This window comes from Panicum virgatum, chromosome 8K, assembly GCF_016808335.1.
Source record: "Panicum virgatum strain AP13 chromosome 8K, P.virgatum_v5, whole genome shotgun sequence".
NCBI lineage: Eukaryota > Viridiplantae > Streptophyta > Magnoliopsida > Poales > Poaceae > Panicum > Panicum virgatum.
The window spans coordinates 464,757-487,264 of NC_053143.1; the positions used below are offsets into that span (position 1 = coordinate 464,757).

At 41.7% G+C, this 22,508-nt stretch overlaps 3 protein-coding genes and 1 long non-coding RNA gene across 4 annotated transcripts; 3 read left to right on the forward strand and 1 right to left on the reverse strand.

Annotated features, from left to right (window-relative positions):
- Positions 1 to 438: 438 nt before the first annotated feature.
- Positions 439 to 6,305, reverse strand: LOC120643367. The gene is made up of 5 exons (XR_005662991.1): positions 6,008 to 6,305; positions 5,851 to 5,931; positions 2,076 to 2,159; positions 1,727 to 1,804; positions 439 to 858 (listed from the first exon to the last, which is right to left on the reverse strand). It is a non-coding gene; the product is annotated as an uncharacterized LOC120643367 (long non-coding RNA).
- Positions 2,917 to 5,763, forward strand: LOC120643366 (zinc finger MYM-type protein 1-like). Its single transcript, XM_039919719.1, has 2 exons — positions 2,917 to 4,627; positions 4,711 to 5,763. The coding sequence occupies exons 1-2, from the start codon at positions 2,984 to 2,986 to the stop codon at positions 5,638 to 5,640; spliced, it is 2,574 nt and encodes an 857-aa protein (XP_039775653.1). The 5' UTR covers positions 2,917 to 2,983; the 3' UTR covers positions 5,641 to 5,763.
- A 2,892-nt stretch (positions 6,306 to 9,197) lies between the features above and the next one.
- LOC120646439 (transcription factor WRKY19-like) lies at positions 9,198 to 10,702 on the forward strand. Its single transcript, XM_039923005.1, has 3 exons — positions 9,198 to 9,596; positions 10,042 to 10,154; positions 10,324 to 10,702. The coding sequence occupies exons 1-3, from the start codon at positions 9,198 to 9,200 to the stop codon at positions 10,700 to 10,702; spliced, it is 891 nt and encodes a 296-aa protein (XP_039778939.1).
- A 10,332-nt stretch (positions 10,703 to 21,034) lies between these two features.
- On the forward strand, positions 21,035 to 22,416 carry LOC120646440. Its single transcript, XM_039923006.1, has 4 exons — positions 21,035 to 21,189; positions 21,302 to 21,492; positions 21,904 to 21,956; positions 22,064 to 22,416. The coding sequence occupies exons 1-4, from the start codon at positions 21,035 to 21,037 to the stop codon at positions 22,130 to 22,132; spliced, it is 468 nt and encodes a 155-aa protein (XP_039778940.1). The 3' UTR covers positions 22,133 to 22,416.
- Positions 22,417 to 22,508: the final 92 nt, after the last annotated feature.

A 22,508-nucleotide genomic window follows, 5' to 3' on the forward strand; every position in this document is an offset into this window, starting at 1 on the left:
GACGTGAGTTGGAAATATGAAATGGAGTCTAAATTTTCTTCAGGCAAAAACCAAGATTACACTACAGGAAAAATGTATTTTTTTCGTGGGCCATAAACCCACGAAATTACCCAAAAACCCACGAAATTGAGTCGTTTTCGTCAGCCTGCCGACGAAATTTCTACCCGAAACAAAAACGGACGGGTCCCCACGAATTTACATTAAATTCGTGGGCTTGCCGACGAATTTAAATTGGCCGACGAAATTACAGCCACGGGGACAAGTAATTTCGTCGGCCACATGGGCCCACAAATTTACATTTCCACTATAATTTCGTCGGCCTTTTTGGCCCACGAAAATACAACAATTTTCGTTTAAAAAAATAAATAACATACATAGAAAATTTCAAAAAAAACACAGAAAAAATATACTGCATAGTCCATATACATATCCACCAAATTAAACAGAATTCATATCCATATACATATCCACATGCGTAAACCAAAGTCCTCATGATACAACATACAAGTCCATACATACACTGGTTAACTCAATTAATTTCTCATGCCAAATCCCCTACTATTTTGGCATACCACCATAACCATCCACTATTTTGTGTACATCTTATCTAGTTTGTGGAGATATCGATGATGGCTGTACAATTGGGGAATCAAGATAGCTGAAATACCGTAAAAAGAAGATTCAGGCCATATATAACAGTGTTGATGTTGAGAACAGGCTTCGAGTCTTCAAGCAGAATGTGGTCATACATTACCTTCCAAATCAATATTTGGATGGTACACCTGAAGGCATGTTACGGAATGCTACACCCATCTCACTCCAAGTAGAATAGGGTATATAAGCATGCAATAAACCTGCCTGCAAACCGTAAGTGATTTTAATAAGATTCAGTAATTATGCCACAATATATTCCAAATACAAAGAAAGAATTCATGCTTAATTAGTTAACCATTATTCTAAATTCAAAGAAGGCTTTGGCATAAGCAGCGTGGCCATATACATGTGGTAATTTAATGATCGCATACATAATGTAGTGTGATGCTATAAGTACTTCCATCATGGGAGTAGAAGCTGAAATGTAGAACCAGGAATTCTTAAACATATGTTGTTTTGTAATTATCCTTGTAATTATCCATAATATCTAAAGGGCAAACTACTAATATACCAAAAGAAAAAATGTCAATTTGGTTAATTTTATGTATAGCAGTTAGCAAAATATGAAAATATTGATAGTGGTTAGATGAGCAGCGAAATTATGGACTTCTGTACATAGAGAGTATTATTGGGATCAATCAATGACTCATTTGGTATATTTGTTCTCCAGCATACAGCAAGCAATCAGCATACAAAACTATCATCCATTAACCCATATTTTGCAACGTAACTGAAAAAGCATGGCTTCATTTACCCTAGCATAAAAGGCTTGGAATATGTTAACGCATCCAAAATTCAAGTAACAACAAAATTAGTATCCATCAAGACAAAACACTGTAGGAGAACATTACATTGAGTCACTTCGCAAAGACAACTGGATAAATTACCTCTCCATCTTAATTGAGTGTGTTTTAACTTATCAATATAGGAGGAATAAATATATTAACACACACATATATGTTGTAGTGGACCTGAAGGCATGTTATAACAACAAAGTGATTTAATCACTTGAAAGCAGAGTTCAGTGGATAAAGACAAAGGAATCATAAAAGTATAGGATACCGTCTAATACCTTGGTCTTGCATTTGACCTTCGGGGGATCATGAGGATAAGATGGAGACACTTGAAAGGTGAAAACAAAAGTGCCTCCCTAGAAAAGGCAGTGAAGATACAATTAAATTGGGAAAGGCTCAGAAAACTGACAAAGCTGGCAGCTAAGATACTACCTGATGAACATAATCATAAAATGAAACAAAAATGAGCTCATTAACTTAGGTTGAAGTCAGCACAGCTATTTTTGGGTATACTAAATTGATAATCTCTCCACTAGCAGGGCTATAACATAAATAATGTTACAATTCAAAAAGTGTACCTTAACTTGATTATGCAGCATATCAACTACCATGAAGAGTGGCACTTACATGTAATATCAAAATTTATCAGATCATCCTTGTCATTGGGAAAAGAAATCAATGTGGTCTTTGGTAGGTTGAGCTCACTAATATCTGCAAGGTTCAGAAAGAACAAATAACATAAATAATTCATCACTTAAATGATATACAAGTTCGTCCAAGGCCTAAACAAAGTACGAATCTAAGTAGAACCTAAAACCCAAGCATCCGGTCAATTTTACAAGCCCAGCAGAGTAGACGTGATGGGTCAACAATTATTTGGCACTGGTGGGTGGATAAGGTAAGCACCTCATGTGGGATCAATCAACCGATGCCATTCAGGAATGCGCAGTGCGCCATAGCAAGCACGTCTAGAATCTAATCTATCAATCACATTCATCGGAGGAAGCACCTCTGCAGCAGGCCCGTTTTTGGGCCCGTGCGGCCCGTGCGACCGCACAGGGCCCCCAAATTTCAGGGGCCCCTAAAATTTAATAAGTATACTAGGTATAGTTATATAACGGGATTTATTTTAGTTGTATTTTGGCCCACTACGAAGCAAACCGTGGCCCAAATACATCACAGAAGTTGAAATGTCATCCAATCCGCACGCCGCGTGGTCCTTTCCGCTTCCCCCGCTCGGCGATCGCGCAGGCCGTCACCACATCGAGCACGGAGCAGCGCCCTGCGGCTGCGCCCAGGCCGCTCGGCGATTGCGCAGGCTGTCACCACATCAAGCACGGAGTAGCGCCCTGCCGCCCTGCGCCCAGGCCGCTCGGGGATCGCGTGGCGGTGGCCACTGGCCTAGTGCCCTGCGCCCTTCCTCTTCCTAGCCCTGCGCCCAGACATCTCAGGTCTGCACCGCCACCAGGTAAGGTTTGGTTTCGCCCAGCATCTCTGACACAATGTTGTTTTTTTAATTACTAGTTCCAATCCAAATGCATCTATTAATTTTGTTGTTTCTATTGTTAGTCATGTCTTCTAGAAAATATGCATCTGGTTATCAAAAGCGTCAAAAGAAACAGAAGATAGATGAACTAATTCAATCTCAGAAAGGGGCAATGGAAAGATTTATTAGAAAGGAATCACAAGTTTCTCCTCTTAATCAGTCACTTGATCAGGGCATTGCACCAAATACTAGTGATGGCAATGAACCTAATAATAATGAGACAGACACAGATATGGAAACCATTGTTCCTAATGATGGCCTAGATACAGAAAACATTGAACAAGTTCCTAATAGTGATGATAACATGGATAGTTCTTCTCATGATGCAAATGTTGATACTTCCTTTCAGCCTGATATATTTGATCCAAGGTATTGGGATTCTCTTGATCGTAGGCAGATTGACATTTTAGCACGGAAGGGTCCTAAAAGAGACTTATCAATTCTGAAAGGTCCTAAGGATAGATATAATAGAAGGTTTTCTGCACTATCCTATACAAGATTTCTATCCAATGGTGAGGAGTACAATAGAGATTGGCTTGTGTATTCCAAAGATCAAGATAGAGTGTTTTGCTTTAGTTGTAAATTATTTACAAAAGGGCAGCGAAAAGGTCAGTTGGCAAATGATGGGTTTAATGATTGGACACATCTTGGTGAAAGACTTAGAGAGCATGAAACAAGTGTATATCATGTTTTGAATATGACTACTTGGTATGAATTGCGTAATAGATTGGAAAAAGATGAAACTATTGATAAAGCTGCTCAGCGACAACTTGAGAAAGAAAAGGAGCACTGGAGAAATGTTTTGTTCAGAATTGTGGCCATCATAAAATTTCTTGCCAGGCATAATCTTGCATTTCGTGGCACTAACAGCAAACTATATGAAGATAGCAATGGAAATTTTTTGGGTTTGGTAGAGATGTTGGCTCAATTTGACCCATTTATTGCAGAACATGTTCGGCGCATTACAAATGAAGAAACTCATGTTCATTATCTTGCACCTAGTATTCAGAATGAAATGATACACTTGCTTGCTTCTGCTATTAGGTCTGAAACTATTAAGAAAATAAAAAGTGCAAAGTATTTCTCTGTCATTCTTGATTGTACCCCCGATGCAAGCCACCAAGAACAAATGTCTTTGATTATAAGATATGTGGATTTATCTTCAGGTGATGTTAAAATTGAAGAATCATTTATGGGATTTTTAGAAGTAAATGATACAACTGGTCAAGGCCTTTTTGATGTCCTAGTAAGTGAATTAAAGAGTCTTGGTCTTGATATAGATGATGTGAGAGGACAAGGCTATGATAATGGGTCAAATATGAAAGGAAAAAATCAAGGAGTACAAAAGAAACTCCTCGATGTAAATCCTAGAGCCTTCTATATTGCTTGTGGTTGCCATAGCCTTAATTTAACACTTTGTGATATGGCCAAGGCTTGTGCTAAAGACTTCTTTGGAATAATCCAACGCATCTACACAACTTTTGCTAAGTCAACTAAGAAATGGCAGATTCTGAAAGATAACATATCAGGATTGACTCTCAAGTCAGTGTCAGCTACACGTTGGGAGAGTCGTATTGAAAGTGTTAAGGCTATTAGATTTCAGTGCGCAGACATTCGAGAGGCTCTACTTCAGGTAATTGATATTTTTTATATTGATAATGATGAATCTCTTTGGCTAACACATATTAATACATATTTCCTTTAATCAAATTTCAGGTATCCGATATTGATAATGATCCTGGATCGAGCAGTGAGGCTAAAGGTTTGGCAAACAATGAACTTGGAGAGTTTGAATTTATAGTGGCAATAGTCATTTGGTATGAAGTATTATATGCTGTTAATTTAGTGAGCAAACACTTGCAAGCAAAGGATATGCTTATTGATGATGCTATTGAGAAAGTACAAGGGTTGATTTCTTTCTTCAAAGGGTACAGGGAAACTGGTTTCCTAGATGCACTAGAGACAGCAAAAGGAATTGCACTTGGAATGGATATTGGTACATCGTTTCGTAAGAAACGAATAATTAAAAGAAAGAGGCAATTCGATGAGAACCCAGATGACACAACTATGGCCACACAGTCTGCGGAGGAATCATTTAGAATCAGCTATTTTATTCCTCTTGTTGATCAAGCTATTGCCTCGCTCACAAGGAGATTTGAACAATATCAAGATTATCAGAAAAATTTCGGTTTCTTATTTAATTCTAACATGTTGAAGTCGTTGGATACCGAGACCTTGAAATCTTCTTGTGATAATCTTGAGGACATCCTTAAAAGAGATGGAAAATCTGATATTGATGCTACTGAGCTGTATGGAGAGTTGAGGATTCTTCGAGATTTCTTTCCAAGAGAAGATATGGGTGCAATTGAAATTCTAAAGTTTTTGAAGCGGCATGATTGCTTTCCCAATGCAACAATTGCATATAGAGTTATGTTGACTATTCCAGTGACGGTTGCATCAGCAGAACGAAGCTTTTCTAAATTGAAGCTATTGAAATCCTACTTACGTTCTACAATGACACAAGAAAGACTTAATGATTTGGCCATGATAGCACTTGAGGGTGATCTGTTGGAGAAGATTGATTACGAGTGCATAATTGAAGAATTCATTTCAAAGAACACTCAAAGAATGACGTGCTTCAAGTGAAGATCATGCAAATTGCAAAGAAGAGTTGAATAATGAATAGGTATGATAATTCTTGAAAAATTTTGTTTACATGCACTATGTTATAACATATATGTCATTTTATAGTAGTTATTACTAGGCCACTAGGGCCCCAGTTCATAATTTCGCACAGGGCCTCCGGATTTGCCGGTACGGCCCTGCTCTGCAGCCAGAGGAGGGCAGAGCCTTTACCTCAGCGATTCGTGAGGGGAGCTCGGCGGAGAGGACGAAGGGCCGGAGGGTCCTCCTTGCCGGCACTAGCGCATCACAGACCTGCAGAGAGAGGAACCGAACGAGTGAGGACGAGGGGGAGGACACGTGCGGTGCGGCCAGCGGGGTGGGGGCTAACCCTAGCCTCCATGTGTAGAGAGAAAAGCCAGCAGAGGAGGAGGAGGAGGAGGTGCGCGCCGCCCAGAAGAAGAGAGGGGGAGGGGAGGCGCCGGTGCCGCGGAGCGCGCAGATCCGCCCGGGGAGGCGGTCGCGCCGCGTCGGGGCCGGGGAGGTGCCGCACCGAGTTGGTGCCGGGGAGGCACCGCCGCGCATCGGGGCCGGGGAGGGAGGCGCCGGGTAGGGTCAAGGCCCCGGAGGCGGCCGGCGGCGACGCGGACAGAGCTGGGGAAGGGCGAGGCGGCGGCAGGGTGCGCGAATGTGTGCGGAGCGTGTGTGTGTGTGGGCTGGAGAGGGAGAGGGGTCACGGGCCGTAGGGTTATGGGCCTTCTATTTTCGTCGGCCGATCATTGGACCGACGAAAATATCCTCTATCTTCGTGGGCCAAACAGAAAACCCACGAAATTACATTTATTTTCGTCGGTTTGCTCACCCTCGAATTTATTTCGACTTTTTCAAAATTCCACGCTCGCAGTTAATTTCGTCGGTTAACAGGTCGACCCACGAAGTTACATATATTTTCGTGGGTTTACATGTTTGGCCTACGAATTTACATGTATTTTCGTAGGTTTTAGGAGCCGACGAAATTAGGTCGTGTAATTTCGTGGGCCGGCCCACGAAATTAACTTGGCCCACGAAAAAATACATTTTTCCTGTAGTGTTAATAGTCATTTCCGTTAGCTTTCTGCTAATTTTGTTTTGTTCTCGTCCATCCGTCGGCTTGTTGCTATTTTTTATTGGTTCTCGTCCATCATCAATAAGGTGACGTACGGAAAATCTTTAATTTCCATCTGCCCGGCCTACCTTAATAGTTGAACTATACACAATTTTCATCATTTTTTCTGCTTATTTTCATTGCTTCTCGTCCATCATCAATAAGGTGATATACGGAAATCTTAGCTTCTTCCACGTTCTTTTCTCTCCATATATACCGTTCCTAATCCTAGGCCGGTTATAGTACGTAGATCTGTTATGACTACATGATCACGGTGATTGCATAAACGAGGCTTGTGCGTTGCTTAAGAATATAGACGATCGAGGTTTCTTTTTTGCTTAATTGACAAATAATTTTGTGACTCCTCTTCCTCAAGCCGACAGATTGCCGGTTAGTGATGAGAGAGAGAGAGAGAGAGAGAGAGAGAGAGAGAGAGAGAGAGAGAGAGAGATGAGGTCATGGCCCTGCACATATGCAGGCTGACAGGCTGTTACCAAGTTTCATTCAACTCGCTTGGCGAAAGAACAGTACTATGACATTAGCATCCAAATTAAGAGTACGCGCCATCGTCCCTTTTCTTCTTCTTAATTTCGTAGCAATTCCCAGTGGCGCAACTACATGAATCGCTCGCCACTGATGTTGGTATTTGATCTGCTCCGTGGAAAATCATGTCAAAAAGGCTAGCTAGCCTCTGATGCAGTCGGCACAAAGGAACAAATGTGCTAGCAGCACTACGACCCAGAAAACTATATCCAAGTTGCTAATAACCAGTAATTATTCTGAATCTCATTCTTCACTCCGGTTAAGAATCAAAATGCCAGGCGTGCAGGCCTTGGAAAAACAATGCAGTACACTGTGGTGTAGACAGTTATTGAATTGTTAAATTAATACGTGGCCAACAAAAGGTGTGGGCCACCGCGAGAAATTTTTCCACAAACAGCACCCGTGAAATTTTAATTGGACTTTTGAGCTCACACGAAATGCCTGCTATGCTTAGGAGAGGAGGGTGACGAATCTGTGCTGACATGAGCGAGGCTCTGTCAGCATGATGGAACATGAGTTTTCTGTCTCCAGGTAATTATTAAGCTAGCTTATTCCAGCCCTATAACATTACTCTCTTTGTCCCAAATTAAATTATAGTTTCTTTTAAGTTTCAAACATATTCGTTTATTTATTTTCCCATTATTATTGTGTTTTAATTTGTATGTATATGTCTACATCAACATCCATCCGAACATAATCGGATAGAAATGTATTTTGCTGTGTCCAGGTAATTAAGCTAGCTCATTCCACCTCCTATATACTCCCTTCAGTCATAAATATATACATACCATTTTATTCTATTTTTTTAAACTAACTACGTCATATGTTACATAGAGGAGGTAATATTATAATACGATTCTCTTCAAAAAAAAAAGTATTATAATACGAATATTAGTGTTTACGCAGATCAGAGAGTGCTGATTGGATGCGAGTATTGCGGGAAGAAGAAACAAGTCTTGTTTTGTGAGCACCTGAGGATCGGATCAGACCGAATCCATTCATGCCAGGACAAACTAATTCTGAATTTCCAATCACTGCCCTGATGCTTGTTCAGACAGCCTACTAGGAAGGGGAAACTGCTCAAATGGGCCAGACAGCTCTTCTTTTTAGATTGTTGGAAAGAACACGTGACAGTTAAGGCAGAAGAGCAATAGGTAAGGGTGTAAACGGTACGGATATTATCCATCCGTATTCGAGTCCGGATCCGTTTAGAAGGGTTGAGATCCGACCGTATCCGAGTCCGGACATTCAATATCCGATCTGTATTCGATTTATATCCGTATCCGAATAATGAAAGTTGGATATATATGATGTCGATGTCCATCTAAGTCTTATCCGACACCAACTCTTAATATCCGTATCCGATCCAAATTCGAAGGAAAAATATGAAAACAAATACGGTATTGGCAGTATCCGTCCGTATCCAATCCGATCACATCCCTAGCAATAGGTGAAAAAGGCCAGGTGAGAACTACTGCGACTGCTCAATTGACCAGATTTGTTTGTTTTGGGAGCAGGGAGTACCTGGTGAGCACTGAGCACTGAATGAGCACAACCCAACAACTGACTAACGAGGAAGTTAACCAATCCTAATGGCAGGTTAAATTTCATTGACAGCGACTGCAGGATCTAGCCATGATCTTCCAAATCACTACCTGCGTACGTACTCATCTCGTGCTAGCAGCAAGAGACGACCCAGATTAACCTATTATCGCGCGCGCGGTAGCTAGCAAGTCAGGGTCCTTCCTGTCTATTTCCATGTGCTCTGCTCACCTGAATATGTTACTGCCCAATTGGATCGTTGATTAGGTTATCGTGACATTGCCCTTCTCCATATATAAGTACAGCCGATTAGGAGCAGCCTTACTGCCATAGCCAGAAACAGGCAAAGACGATGAAGCACCATGGTAGCAGCATGGGTCTTCCTCAACCTTCAGTTTCTTCTGATCGCCCTTCGCTCGTCTGCGACCACCACCGGCCGGCGATGAAGGAGGTCGCGAGGGGCCAGTCTCTGGTGACACAGCTGCGAGCCATCGTCCTTCCGGCGCTCCAGGCGGATGAGCGCTCAGAGATTGTCGCCCAGATGTTCCAGAGCATACTGGACTGCTCCAGCAAGGCCATGGCCGAGCTGCAGCAGCTTCATCGGTCTCGGAATGCTCGACCTGATGATGACGATGTGCTGGTGGATGACAAGAAAAGAGTGAGGAGGATCTCCTCTGATTGCTGCAGCAAGGAGGAGGGTGTTAATACTGGCACTGCTAACCAATGTTTTAAAAAGCCGGCTAAGGCATTTAGCGATCTATGTCTAAAAATAGGCTATAGCCGGCTATAACGGGATTGCTGCAGCAAGGAGGAGGGTGTCAATACTGGCACTGCTAACCAATGTTTTAAAAAGCCGGCTAAGGCATTTAGCGATCTATGTCTAAAAATAGGCTATAGCCGGCTATAACGGGCTATAGCGGCAGCTAAGAGCTAAGTTGTACATGAAAAATCTTAGCTAAATCTCTCTCAAACAGCTATAGCGGGAGATAGCGGAAGCTATAGCCGGAGATTTAAAACCTTGCTGCTAACCCTCATCATCATCGCAAGAGAAGGTACAATATCATGGGGCCTGATTTCTTCATTTGAGAGCATAACTAAGCAGATTCCTTTTAATTTGGAGTAATTCTTGAGGTTCCATATATACATATAATTAAGCGTCATTAATTTTTTTTCTTCTCTCCATAAATGAAAATCTAAACAGGAGGTTATGTGATGATTCGGTGTCGCTTGAAACACCTGTTCCCCACTATGATGGACGCCAATGGAGAAAGTATGGGCAAAAGCACATCAACAATGCAAAACACCCAAGGTAAACTAAACTACCAAAAGTTAATGGGATGATAGAAAATTAAGGATACTGCGATTATTAGGGCTGTCCTTGGTTGATGTATTAGACTATTAGTATGTGCAACAAATTAGATAACGATACAATTTTGCAATAAACAGTAGTATCAATATTGATTTAGTTGTATATGCAGGAGCTACTACAGATGCACATACAGGCAGGAACAAGGCTGCAAAGCAACAAAGACGGTGCAGCAGCAAGATGACAGCAGCGGCGCTGATCATCCCTTGATGTACACGGTCGTCTACCATGGACAGCATACTTGCAAGGACAATGATGGTGTTAATTCAGGCGCTGATGAGTCTGAAATAAACGCCCGAAGCAGCAGCGACACCCAATCAAGCATTTCTAGCACCTGTACAGACACCTATGACCAGCAGACATCCCTCCATGACAATAAGCTGATCGACAAATCTGAAGACGTGTATGAGCCATTTGACATGGCTGCATTCGCACCCTTGGATTTGGACAGTTGGGAGTTGGATGCTCTCCTGAGATTTGGATCAGCCTGATAATTCAGACATTGATGAAAAGCTAGCGATCATCGATAATTTGGTATGATATATATGAGCAGAGACAATAAGATATATCTCATCAGAAGCTTGTACTTAGTTGTCTAGGGGTGAGAATATCACTAGGCAAATGTATAATATATATATGTCGATTTTGTGTCCTTCTGTATCAAGAAAAGTGAGCAAAAGAGAGAAAATTACACTTAATTTTACAACCTTCAAGGCTTCAACAATAGTATATGGGTGGTGCACCTATCGATTTGCAGTATCATTGATCGATCCATTCCGCCATGACGATTTTGGCATCATGACATTGTCACTCATCCTGTGGATCATACTTTAATCTGCATCAGAAAAACTAAAATGGCCTTTTTTTTTGTTATCACCCCACTAGCTAGGACCAGATTTACAACTCTTCATCCACAATGTTCCCTAATACCCATCAGCAGGAAGACAATTCCGTTGATTTGTGCACTCCTCTATTTTCATTATTACATTTTTCATGTTTCTAATTTGCCGACTTCGTTAATTACAGCAACATGCCTTTCTCAACCTTAAATGTAAACTGAAGAATTGATAATAGGCGGCCTTGACATGTCTCACTCTGCTAGGGATCAGCTGGCAACCGGAGTGCGCGTGGGATCCTTGCCGTCATATTCATTGATAATTGTGTTCAGGATTTCATATATACAAGTGCTATCTTATTCTGAGAAATTAAAAATGCCATGCATATGCAACAGCTAGTTGGCAAGAAAATATAGTTAGATGAATAAAAAAGAGTAGTAGCTAGGGGGTCTGACCCGCAGCCGCCACAAGATTGTCGTATGTGCCGCTCTTTAAATTTTCCATTGCCACTAGCCACTATGTGTAATATTAGTTTAGTGAGAAAGTTGAAGGATTGATGTTGAGACCAAACATTAGCAGCATACCCGTACAGTGTAGTTTATCAGACCAGTTGGTCTATGCCAAATATGTATCTAGGGGAGCAAATATCTATTTGTTGAACGTCATCTGTAAATATAATGAAGGATCTGATCTAATGCAGCGCATGGTTACCACTGGACAATGTATAAGTTTATTTTACATACTTCCAGTTCATCAGCTAATACCTGACTGGATCCAAGCAAGACGATGCATGCATGCCTGTTGCGCTGCTTATGGCAACTTTTTTTTTATGGCACTAATTACATCAGTTCTTAGTCCTTTCATTTACAAGGACCTGTAGCTTGCAGTAGGGTACTTTGGATTCCTGAATTTCGGGTTATGTTATAGATAGATTGATGAGCTGGAAGTAACCTGATGTATGTATCACGGGGCAGTAAAACGCTAAACCTCTTATATTCTGAATTCCATATAGAATGCATCATAGAGGGGACCACATCCCTGTAACTCATATTATGATTTGGAGCATCTGGTGATTCATATGTCAATGGATGTAGTCATGAGATATTGATCAATCTGCATGATATATGAAATAAACATTAGAAACACGGTACCAGTGTAGGATAGCACAGACATATATATGATGAGATGAATGAATTAGGAAATGATAAATCATGCCGCCGAGAAAAGTCAGAGTGATAAATATACCAGTGGGCCTGTAGCGCGACAAGTATTTGTGAACAAAGGGAGCAGCACAGATCGAAACAGCTGGAGTTTGGCGCGTCTGTCGGAATCTAATACCACTTTGAAGGCACTGGATTCTCGTAATGCAATATCCTATGATTGCTACAGTACGCGTTCTAAATTTGGAATCGGTAGTACAACCTTAATATGCAAATCATATGTTCAGAGTCGTGCTGCAATAGCAAGCAACTACACATAATTAATCATGATGTCATGATAATTAGCTGCTGAGCGATCATTAGGTATTAATTAAAAACAGTGTCAATACTGTGATAATTGGCTCCCACTTCGGCAACATGCATCGTCCTTGCTCTTAGGGTATGAACAATCGAGTGATAGTGAAGAATAGCAACATTTAGTAGTGGGCCCCAAATTTCTATATGAATTTTTAATGTTTATGCCCGTAAACAATACTAGCTCATGCTTCAGCACGGGTAGATGCACTAGTATTTCACTAGTCTATCAACCCATGCTTTCGCACATGTTGAGTCTTAAATGTATTATGTGTTATAGTACAACATATATAGATATATGTTTATACTTAGTTTCTTATAATAGCATATCTTGCTAATGTACATGTATGCTTAATTGATTTAGATAATCTTTGATACGATTGCAAAAGTAGGTAATTTTAATATAAATTTGAGGAGTTACTTTCATTATACTATCAGTCATAATAACAAAGGTAAACAATTTAGATATAAATTAGAGGGGCTATTTGGTATTATCCATCATAATAGCAAATGTGAGTAATTATGTATAAATTTAGGGTGTTATTTCATATTTTCTTTCATAATGGTAGAGTGGGAAATTAATATGTAATTTTAGGGGTTATTTAATATTGTTTTGATAATGGAAAATGTGGGTGATTACTTAGAAAACAGATTTATATTAAGATTCCAACCTATCAATTGCTGATCAGATGTTTCTGATTATTGTGAGAATTTCTATGATTTTATTTTTTTCTAGTGCATCTTATGAGAATTGATGTGGAAACTTCAAAAGAAGTCTATAATCAGTAATAGTAAGATTAGGCACAAGATGTCTGTTTCATGGAAAGGTTTCTAGCATCTTTAATGAGAAAAACAGACAAAAACTGAAGGCAAATTTGAAAATGGGAAAAATCTGCAAAAAAAAAAGATATTTGTTTTCATTGAGAGTTGAACCCATGACCTTTCATAATGGTAGAGGTGGATAATTACTTAGAAAACAGGTCTAATGACTATCAATATTCCAATCAACCAATTGATGGTCGGATGTTTCTGATTATTGTGAGAATTTCTTAGATTTATCTTTTTTTCTAGCGCGCTTTGAAAGTAGTGTTTCTTTTAGAACCTTCAATTAGTAATAGTAAGACAAGATACTCCCTCGGTTTAAAAATGTATGACGCGGTTGATTTTTTTTCTAAAACTTTGATTGTTCTTCTTATTCAAACAATTTATTCAAATATGTAAAAATGTAACTCATACTCAAACTATGTTTAGTAATAAAAAAATCATAACAAAATAAATGATAAATTGTGATTTTTTTTAATAAGACGAGTGATCGAAGTTTTGAAAAAAAAGTCAACTGCATCAAACATTTTGTGAACAGAGGGAGTGATTGCTAAACCATAGAGCTATATACTTATCATTTAGTTGACAACATTAATCTAGATTCATCATACATCTGCCTAACTGAGCTATATTACCTTTTTTTTTCAACTTACTGTATGTAAAAGTATTCTCCATTTGACACAGACAAGTTTCTACCTGGATGGTGTAAAATCGTAGCCCAAGCTTATTCCATGGCCAGCATACTATCGGTCGTTCCCCCCACGTACAAAAAAAACCCAGCATACCTTTTCCTTTTTGGTTTATTTAGTATTTTTCTGAAAACTTTCAAACAGTTGTTTCATGGCCGGAATTCCATTCTCGAATCTATTTTAATGAAAAAAAGCAGGTATTCAAAGTAATGGCTAAAGGGAAGAAAGCTTTCTTTCGAAAGTTGGATCTATATCACAGGATGAGGGAAGTTGTTCCTTGTAGCAAACAAAAAGGAATTATATATACGCATCGAATATAAAAGGAATAGCCTTTGTGTAATTAAGAAGGCCAGCAGGTTACATAGGAAATTAGCTTAGCATATAACATGCATGATGAACTAGTATGCGATGACCTTCGTACACAAAAATACAAGCTAGCAGCGTATATATGGAGTCAGTGATATAATGCTATAGTTGTTGGTCTAGATCATGCATCAGCATACACGCTGTATCTATCTGCAGTAGTAGACGGCGGCAAGCCTGCAGCAAGAGGTAGCCACATGTCGATCAGCCCCTAGAGCAGAGAGGGCAGGTGTTGTTGCCAGCCTGGAACCATCCGGCGATGCATCCCTTGTGGAACTGGTGGCGGCACTCCGGCATGACGCTGCACAGCTCGCCGTCTTTAAAGGGGCCCAGGCAGATGGTGGTCAAACATGATTGGCCTAGTCCACACAGCAACATCAAATAAGCGAACTCAAGCTGTCATATACACGATTTGGACACATATTTCATTAAGAGGAGAAAGCGACGACAAAGTGGGCTTGAATCCCAAGTCTCAAGAGCGGGTATTACATTACAACAATGTCACAACTAACTACCGGCAACACAATTCTTAAACTACTGAAGAAAACTAATAGGTGACTTTGGTACTTGTGGAAAGAACAATGACAATGAGTCTTTGACATCAAGGCCCAAACACAAGTGAAAATTGCTAATACAATTCAACAAGGAAGCTTCCTATATGAATGGGAGCATCACCAACTTGCCATGAACCGCTAGTGTCTGTTCGGGATGGCTAGCGGTTGTCATGTTCAATCTCTGCCGGTTGCTTTACACACACTCTTTTATTTTACAGTTTCTATAAATATAATAGTGTAATGTTGTAGCCTCCTCTTACTATAATGCAATGGCAGTGCACCTGCCCTTTCACACTCCAAAAAAAAGTAGAAGAGATGTGGGCATAATAATCTCCCCCAGATTGCAAAGTACATGTTCCACTTGGTGTTGATGAAACAAGAGAAATCGCCACCCTTCCTCATACTTACTGAATCAGTAGTTCATGACTCGTGGCATGACTATCTAGCAGTCCCCAAAATGCAGATTTTTATCTTATTGTGCTCAGCCATAGAGTTGCATTCTCTTTGCATTATTGTGCCATGATTTTAGGTATCTGAAATGTTTATGTAACAGAACTGATTAGAGAGTCATTCGAACATCATCAGAAGATCTCACTTAAGCATCTCGCCTTAACCCAGCATGATCCGTATTTAATGTGTTTGCGAAAAACTGATTGATTCCACTGTCAGCAAAACAAGTTGGCGCTTGAAGAATCTTGCCAAGTTTGTGAGAACCAACATCAAATTCTTTGCGTATCCGGTAAAAGTTTTCTGCACATGGAGCAGTACAATTAATTGAGAATTCCTTTTTAAGAAGAAAACAATTCTGAATGAAGCAACTGATTAAGGACAAAATAAGCAATAATTCATAAAATTAATTCACAACACAGTTGTATACCAGAAGAAAGTTATTTCATACAAATCAAATGAAAATCATAAATACTCTCAAACTGAAGACATAATGATATATGTGCCCACATGTTCTGACCAGAAAAGTGGCAGCAGCACGTGACATTATTAATGTAGTACATAATGGAGAGAAACGTGCCGCAGATTTGTGATTAGACACAGTGCAATATGATGGGGACGGGGTGACAAGATCTTCTATTAGGTGGGGATTGTTGAGTTGGCCTTGGTCATATGCTTATTGTACATGTTCACATCACAATGGATGGTAGGCCAGTGAGCCTAGACATGCTACTCCTTCAAATGTTGTTGGTTCCTTTTACGCAGAATTGAAATCAAAACTCTTCAGTGTGCATCAACAATGTAGCAGCTAGGTAGCCCATATAACATTAGTTAGCGAAAATGGTAGATTTGGACAAGGTAGATATAGAGGCTGCATATTTGAATAACCCCTTGTCAAACAATACAATACTTGATGAGGGCAGCCCAGTTCAATCACACATCAGGTTCAATGAGACATATCATAAACATAAATCATCAAATGAAGGGCTTGTTTAGTAACATTTCTTCTCAATGTCGTAGTTTTGAAATACCATACTTTTGCAATTGTCACCTTTCACCGGATTCTCCGGGCCTACGGTGCGTCGGTGCCTACCTCGCTTCTTCCCTCCACCGCGTGGACCGCCGGCCGGTTCCCAGTCTCCCTCCGCATCAGCCTCTGCCATTATCTTACTCAAATCAGCGGGGCCATACCAACCACCGCGTTAATCACCCTAAATCATCTGATTAATCTCCAACTGGACTAGGGATTACGAAGTTGCTGCGTGCTGAAAGAGAACCCAGAAGCCGCATCTGCCGGTGATGCCATACTAGATATTGATAGACGAGCGAGGAAAACCACAACTCCCTGGGTTTTATGGTTCACTCAAGCAGAAGTAGCCCTTACAGTCTGATACACGTGTTTGACGTTTCTGCAGGAATTCAGGGATAATCTCAGATGAGCACCGGTGAATTATGCATAGCCCACCCCCACACACACAAGTACACAACTCAAATATCGGATAGCATATACACACCTTAATTATAAAAACCAACCATACACTACCGGAAACCCGATGTTTGCCGAGTGCCGAAGGCTTTGCCGAGTGCAAGATATCGAACACTCGGCAAAGTTACAATTTGCCGAGTGCTTACCAAAAACCACTCGGCAAAAATTAAACACTCGGCAAAGATTGGCTTTGCCGAGTGCCTGATTACAGACACTCAGCAAACCCATCTTTGCCGAGTGCCACGCGGGCAGCACTGGGCACACAGCCTCACGTGTGCGCCGCAAACTCCCGCCGCGCCCGTTACCCGTCACGGCCGTTATTGTTTGCCGAGTGCCCGCAAGGGGACACTCGGCAAACACCTCTTTGCCGAGTGCCGCAACCTCTTGGCCCCCACATTGCGCACCTCTCACTTACATGTGACCATATCAGGTGTCGTCTTCAACACTCTCGCTCCATTCTCTACGCTGCAACCTCTGCAGCTGCCTCTACTTTACTGTCGCCACTGCTGCTATGGATGTACGTTGATGTGTGCTTAGCCCTCGCCCCTTCTCTACTTCATCCCTTCCCTCTCACTCGCATCGATTTCTCCCATGCCGAATCATTGCTGCACTCCCCCCAGAGCCTTGACTAGGAGCATCTGCTGCAGTTCTCCCATGCCGAGACAGCCATATTTCTCGGCATCCACGTCGCCCTCGACCACTCCTTCCTCACCACCAAGTGGCATAAGGCGCTCTGGGATGACATCGTTGTGTGCCTCCAGGAGCGACGAAGGCTAGGGGTTTTGGCAGTGTGAGGCAGAACATGAGGTGGAGCTATGCCATTGCTAGGTCATGGTGATTCTACGCTAGGTCAAGAGATGAAGGACAACGAGCATGAGAGACCAAGAGTTGTGCATGAGAACAAGCAACGCAGCACCATGGTTGTGTTGGGGCCTTGGGGGGGGAGGGGCGAGATCTTGGCGCAATAGTACTCATCATGGTTCCTCTGCCATCCATGGTCATGCGCCTCAAGATTTTTTGATAAAGACCCCCAGAAGTCCTATAACTTTATTGTATGATTTTTTGTGTGTCTTGACCATGTCTCGAATACTCCCTCGAAACAATTAAAATCTTTTAATTTAGTCCAAACCTCGCTAATATGTGGAGCCTATTGCCACGTCACCAAAACCACTTACAAAACCATTTTGAACCAGCCAAGGGGTTAATACGTCTTGTTTTTAGAATTTAAAGTTAAGGTGTCTATTTTGTACTACATTTGAGTTTGAGAAGGGGGTGTTCCAAACTCTAGACAAGTTCAGGGCGTAAAATGGACTTCATTCAATGTGTAAGATAGAAATATACTATAAGGGCCTAATTAGAAACATGGCATGGATTTTTCAAGCCCAAACAATTTTGTTTATCAAATTACCACCAACATTGGTTTATAGTTTCCACCATGTAGCGAAAATGGGCTTTTATGCTATATTTTGTATATTTTAGTGACTGGATGATGAAAACATGCTACTTGGACTAATGATCTTATCTACAAGTATATCCTCATATTTTTTAGGTCCAAGGGATGAAGGTCCGAAGGGCTGCTCTGACATCAAGGAAAACCAAGTGTTGATGTGTATTTGGAATTCCCCAACAAGAATCAAAGAAGATTACATAAGTCGGTAGTTAAACCAAGGTTGGAACATATATGTTGTTGGTGCGTTGAGTTGGACTGAACAGAAACCAAAGAAATGAAGGCATTAGTTAAACCGATGATGAGAAGAAGTGAATGTCGGTAAATTTGTCTAGAAAGGTGGTAGTTCAAGAGTTTAGGGCAAAATTCACTCAAAAGTTAAACTGACGAGGACATTTGTGTATATTTTGGTATATTAAAATAGATATTGGAGTATAACATCTAATTGGGTAATTGTGTCTTATCAGTTAAATGATGATGGTAGTCTCATAGGCATAGGGTTTAACCGATGTTGACAGCGATTTTGCAACAGCTTTTCCTATGGATCTTTTGGGGTGTAAGGGTTATTTATACCCTCCAAGGGCCTTGGTTGAGAGTGTTGAAGACGACAAAGAGTGTCGAGGTGATATCCAAGTGTTTGATCTACTCCAACCATCATATGCGATGTTAGTGCATCATCAAACTTGCTAGAGCTTTGTAAGCAAGTGTGAGAAGCTTATGATAGGGTTAGTTGTTGAGAGATCAATGCAATTTCAAGATAAGTCTTGCTACAACAAGCAATTGTACTAATTGTCGATCCTCCAACTTGGTGTGGAGAATTGGCGACACTTTTTGCACGGATGAGGAGCAACCCCTACTCGGTGTTAAACTCCATAGTGAAAAAGGTGCCATAAATACCAAGAGAGATGGCAGTGGCCTTGTCTTAGGTACGGTGGCAAGTTGGCCTAACCAAAACATGGGATAAAGATGTCTTCTCAAGTGTTTGCTTCCTCTTTCCTTGATCCTTACCACATTTATGTTTCTATATTTACATCTTGAGTGTCTTTACCTAGTCAATTGATTATGTTTGGCTATAGGCTACAAGTATTTTCAGTAGATTAAATGATGTGATAGATAAACCTTAGTGATGAAAGTATCAAGATGTCCAAGAGGGGTGTGAATTGGACTCAAATTTCAAGAACTCAAAATTAAAACCTATTGCAATAGTCCCAGTTCACCACAGGTGCCTAATGTGTGACTAAGTTCTCTACACGATAAGAAGATAGAACCTAGGTCCAAATTAAAGCATTCAACTTTAGGAATTTAAATGCGTAATGTAAAATGCATGGAAGTAAAGAGGCAGGGGGAAAGAGGATTTGTTTCCTGAGGTATCAAAGAGTTGTGAATCCCTTAGTCCTCGTTGGAGCACCCTCGCAAGTGTCTTGGTCCTCCTTGATCCATGCTATGAACATATCGCCAAGGACAAACTTCATATTGGTATAGAAAAATGATGGTCATTGGGCTAGCTTGATGTCAAACGATCAAGCCCTTACCTGACACGCCAATTGTCGATCTTTAGTACTGGAAATCCACCACCAGGTGTACTATGAGATGGATTACACGCGTCATGATCGTGATGTAATGCAATGGTGCACACGAGAATATACAAGTTACAAGGAATAACACGATGTAGATATGTTTGGGCCGTCGAAAAGAGTAATACCCTATGTCCTGTATGCATGGTTATTATTTTTTATAAGTATATGGGTTTCAAATCGTTTGTAGGGGTCCCTGCCTCCCTTTATATACTATAGGGGACATTATTACATATTCAGTTATGATCTCTTGCTAAGTCGAGTAGAAAATCTAGAGTTTGACTCAGTTACAAAATAAACACTACCTTCGTATCCTAAGCGACTCTGACGCCTTCCTTGGCCTCTACATCAACATGCATTCTGGTCAAAGAACTACTCATATGTCACACCTGCCAGCTATACATCATGCCCTATTTATGAGGTATCCCGAGGTAGTTCAAGTCGCAAGTCACATGTCACGTGATTTTCATGTTTTTAAGGATTAGAACCCTAGACCTCCAGCCTTGCACTTTCCCTCGTCACCACTGAACTATATAGTCACATCAAACTATATCACTGTGCCAAAAATTGTAATAGGAGACACTAACATTACAGACGCGGATTTGAGCAGCGTCTGTGACAACAATTCACAGACGCGCGAACGACCCCCGCAGCTCCCATCTAGGAAAAGAGAAAACCCGTTTGTGATGTGAATAAATCATAGACGCGGTTTAAAAAATCCGCGTCTGTGATGACCACACATGTATGAGACGTGTTTGAACAACACGTGTACGTGATACGAAAGGCCACGGACCTGAAAAAACCATTCGATTTGGTTAATTCCAAGAATCCACCCGGCCTTCGCGTCCACCCCTGACCTTCGCATCCATCCAGCCTGAGTCTCCTCCTCGTCTTCATCCTCCTCAGCAGGCCGCCTCCTCGCCCGCCCATCGCCGCCACTCCACCCCCGCCAACGTCGGATCCGGCTGCCGCCTCTTCATCCCCCGCCTCGTCGACGTCGGATCCGGCCACCGCCTCCTCCGTGATGCACCTCACGCTGAGCGACGGCACCAGCGAGGAGGAGGCTGCTGCCATCCAGATCCAGCGAGGAGATGGCTGCTGCTGGCCAGATCTGGCGAGGGAGATCGTTGCCAGCAAGATCCGGGGAGGTGAAGGGCGGTGGTGCCGCGGCCATGCTGACCCTGCGTGTCCTGAAGCTCTCACTGCTCCGCCGCCTGCACACGGCCGCCGAGCTTTCTCCGTTGTGGTGACCCTGGTACGCATCTTCTCTTCTCTCTTGGTTCTCGTGCGTTGCGCGCGTGGTGGTGTGCTTGTGCAATTGTGCCTATGCACGCCAGGTGTTTGTGCTAACGCCACAGCATGGTCCACTCCAGCTGCAGCATCGTCCTGCCCACCGGGAGCTACCTCGCCTCCTTCAATGACCGCCTCACAGGGCACCTCGACGACCGCCGCATCTCCGGCCTCAGCGGCATCAGTGTGAGGGCCTTCTTCCGTTGGTGGTCCATCACGCGGATCAGCCAAGGCCGCTTCCTAAGTCAAAGTAAACAAGGTACTCCACTATTGGTGCTACATACTCTTACTAGCACCGTCTGCTTGCGTTGGCACCGTTCATGGAACCTGAGAACACAGCTTCTATGATGTTGCTTTTCTATATCTGTAGATTATCAAAGCATCGATGTGTGTTTGCGTGCGGTATTGTTGTTTGCTTAGTTTACTAGGTTCTAATTATAGCGGTGCACAGCATGGGTTGTGCCTTGTGATGTTATCTGTATATTCTAGGATTCTATCTGAGTTTTTTGAGCTTCTGTCTTGTTACGTTGCTATTTGGAGCATTGGATATGCATGTACCTAGGTGGCGATGTCCCTATGAGATAAGATTGTACTCTATTCCCTTTTATTGCTGTTGATTTGTTGTTTCTCTTCATCAACTGAATGATCCTAGATGATTGTGAGATTGCAGATTTTAATATTCAGTTTGCAATACATTGGATGGGAGCACTACCACACAGTAGGGTGAGTCTGACTCCTAGTTCAATTTATCTCCTTGTTTCTTGCTTTTTCTGCAGATTTTTAATTGTCAGAAAGCTATCACAGTCATCTTACACTACTTTAATTGTCAGAGAGCCGTCGACCATCGCCGCTTGTGTCACCGTGGAGGAGGGACGCAAGCTCGACCTTGGCTGTTGTAGCACTCCGCCAGACCGCTGACACAACACCGCAGCACCGGCACGGCGTCACCAGCCCTGCCTCCAGCACCTTGGCTCCTCCCACTCATCATATATCCTCTATAAAGGTTTCCTCCTTCAGTCCTTCCCCACTTTTCTGTACTGCAGGAACTGAAATCCTCAACTCCAATACCTGAGAAGGAACCAGATTGCATGATGGCAGCATGCTGCCACCTTCTCTAGTGTTCAATTTCTTATTTCTATGTATGCAAGGTCCATGAACTATTATGCCTAGCCTATTGCCTTTTGTAAACCGCGACTTATGGGTTGTTTTATTCGTGAACCACTAAGACAAGACATGTAATGTATTGTGCCTTGTGTTGTTACGTTCTATCTGTAA

What these genes read in the sequence shown, in the direction of transcription:
- LOC120646440 (XM_039923006.1), top strand. Translation starts at nt 21,035, where the DNA reads ATGGCTGCTGCTGGCCAGATCTGGCGAGGGAGATCGTTGCCAGCAAGA. An exon ending in GCCGAGCTTTCTCCGTTGTG is followed by an intron (nt 21,190 to 21,301) that starts GTGACCCTGGTA and finishes CTAACGCCACAG; the next exon opens with CATGGTCCACTCCAGCTGCA. An exon ending in GAGCACTACCACACAGTAGG is followed by an intron (nt 21,957 to 22,063) that starts GTGAGTCTGACT and finishes TTTAATTGTCAG; the next exon opens with AGAGCCGTCGACCATCGCCG.
- LOC120643366 (XM_039919719.1), top strand. Translation starts at nt 2,984, where the DNA reads ATGCATCTATTAATTTTGTTGTTTCTATTGTTAGTCATGTCTTCTAGA. An exon ending in TTCGAGAGGCTCTACTTCAG is followed by an intron (nt 4,628 to 4,710) that starts GTAATTGATATT and finishes ATCAAATTTCAG; the next exon opens with GTATCCGATATTGATAATGA.
- LOC120646439 (XM_039923005.1), top strand. Translation starts at nt 9,198, where the DNA reads ATGAAGCACCATGGTAGCAGCATGGGTCTTCCTCAACCTTCAGTTTCT. An exon ending in AAAAGCCGGCTAAGGCATTT is followed by an intron (nt 9,597 to 10,041) that starts AGCGATCTATGT and finishes AATGAAAATCTA; the next exon opens with AACAGGAGGTTATGTGATGA. An exon ending in AACAATGCAAAACACCCAAG is followed by an intron (nt 10,155 to 10,323) that starts GTAAACTAAACT and finishes TTGTATATGCAG; the next exon opens with GAGCTACTACAGATGCACAT.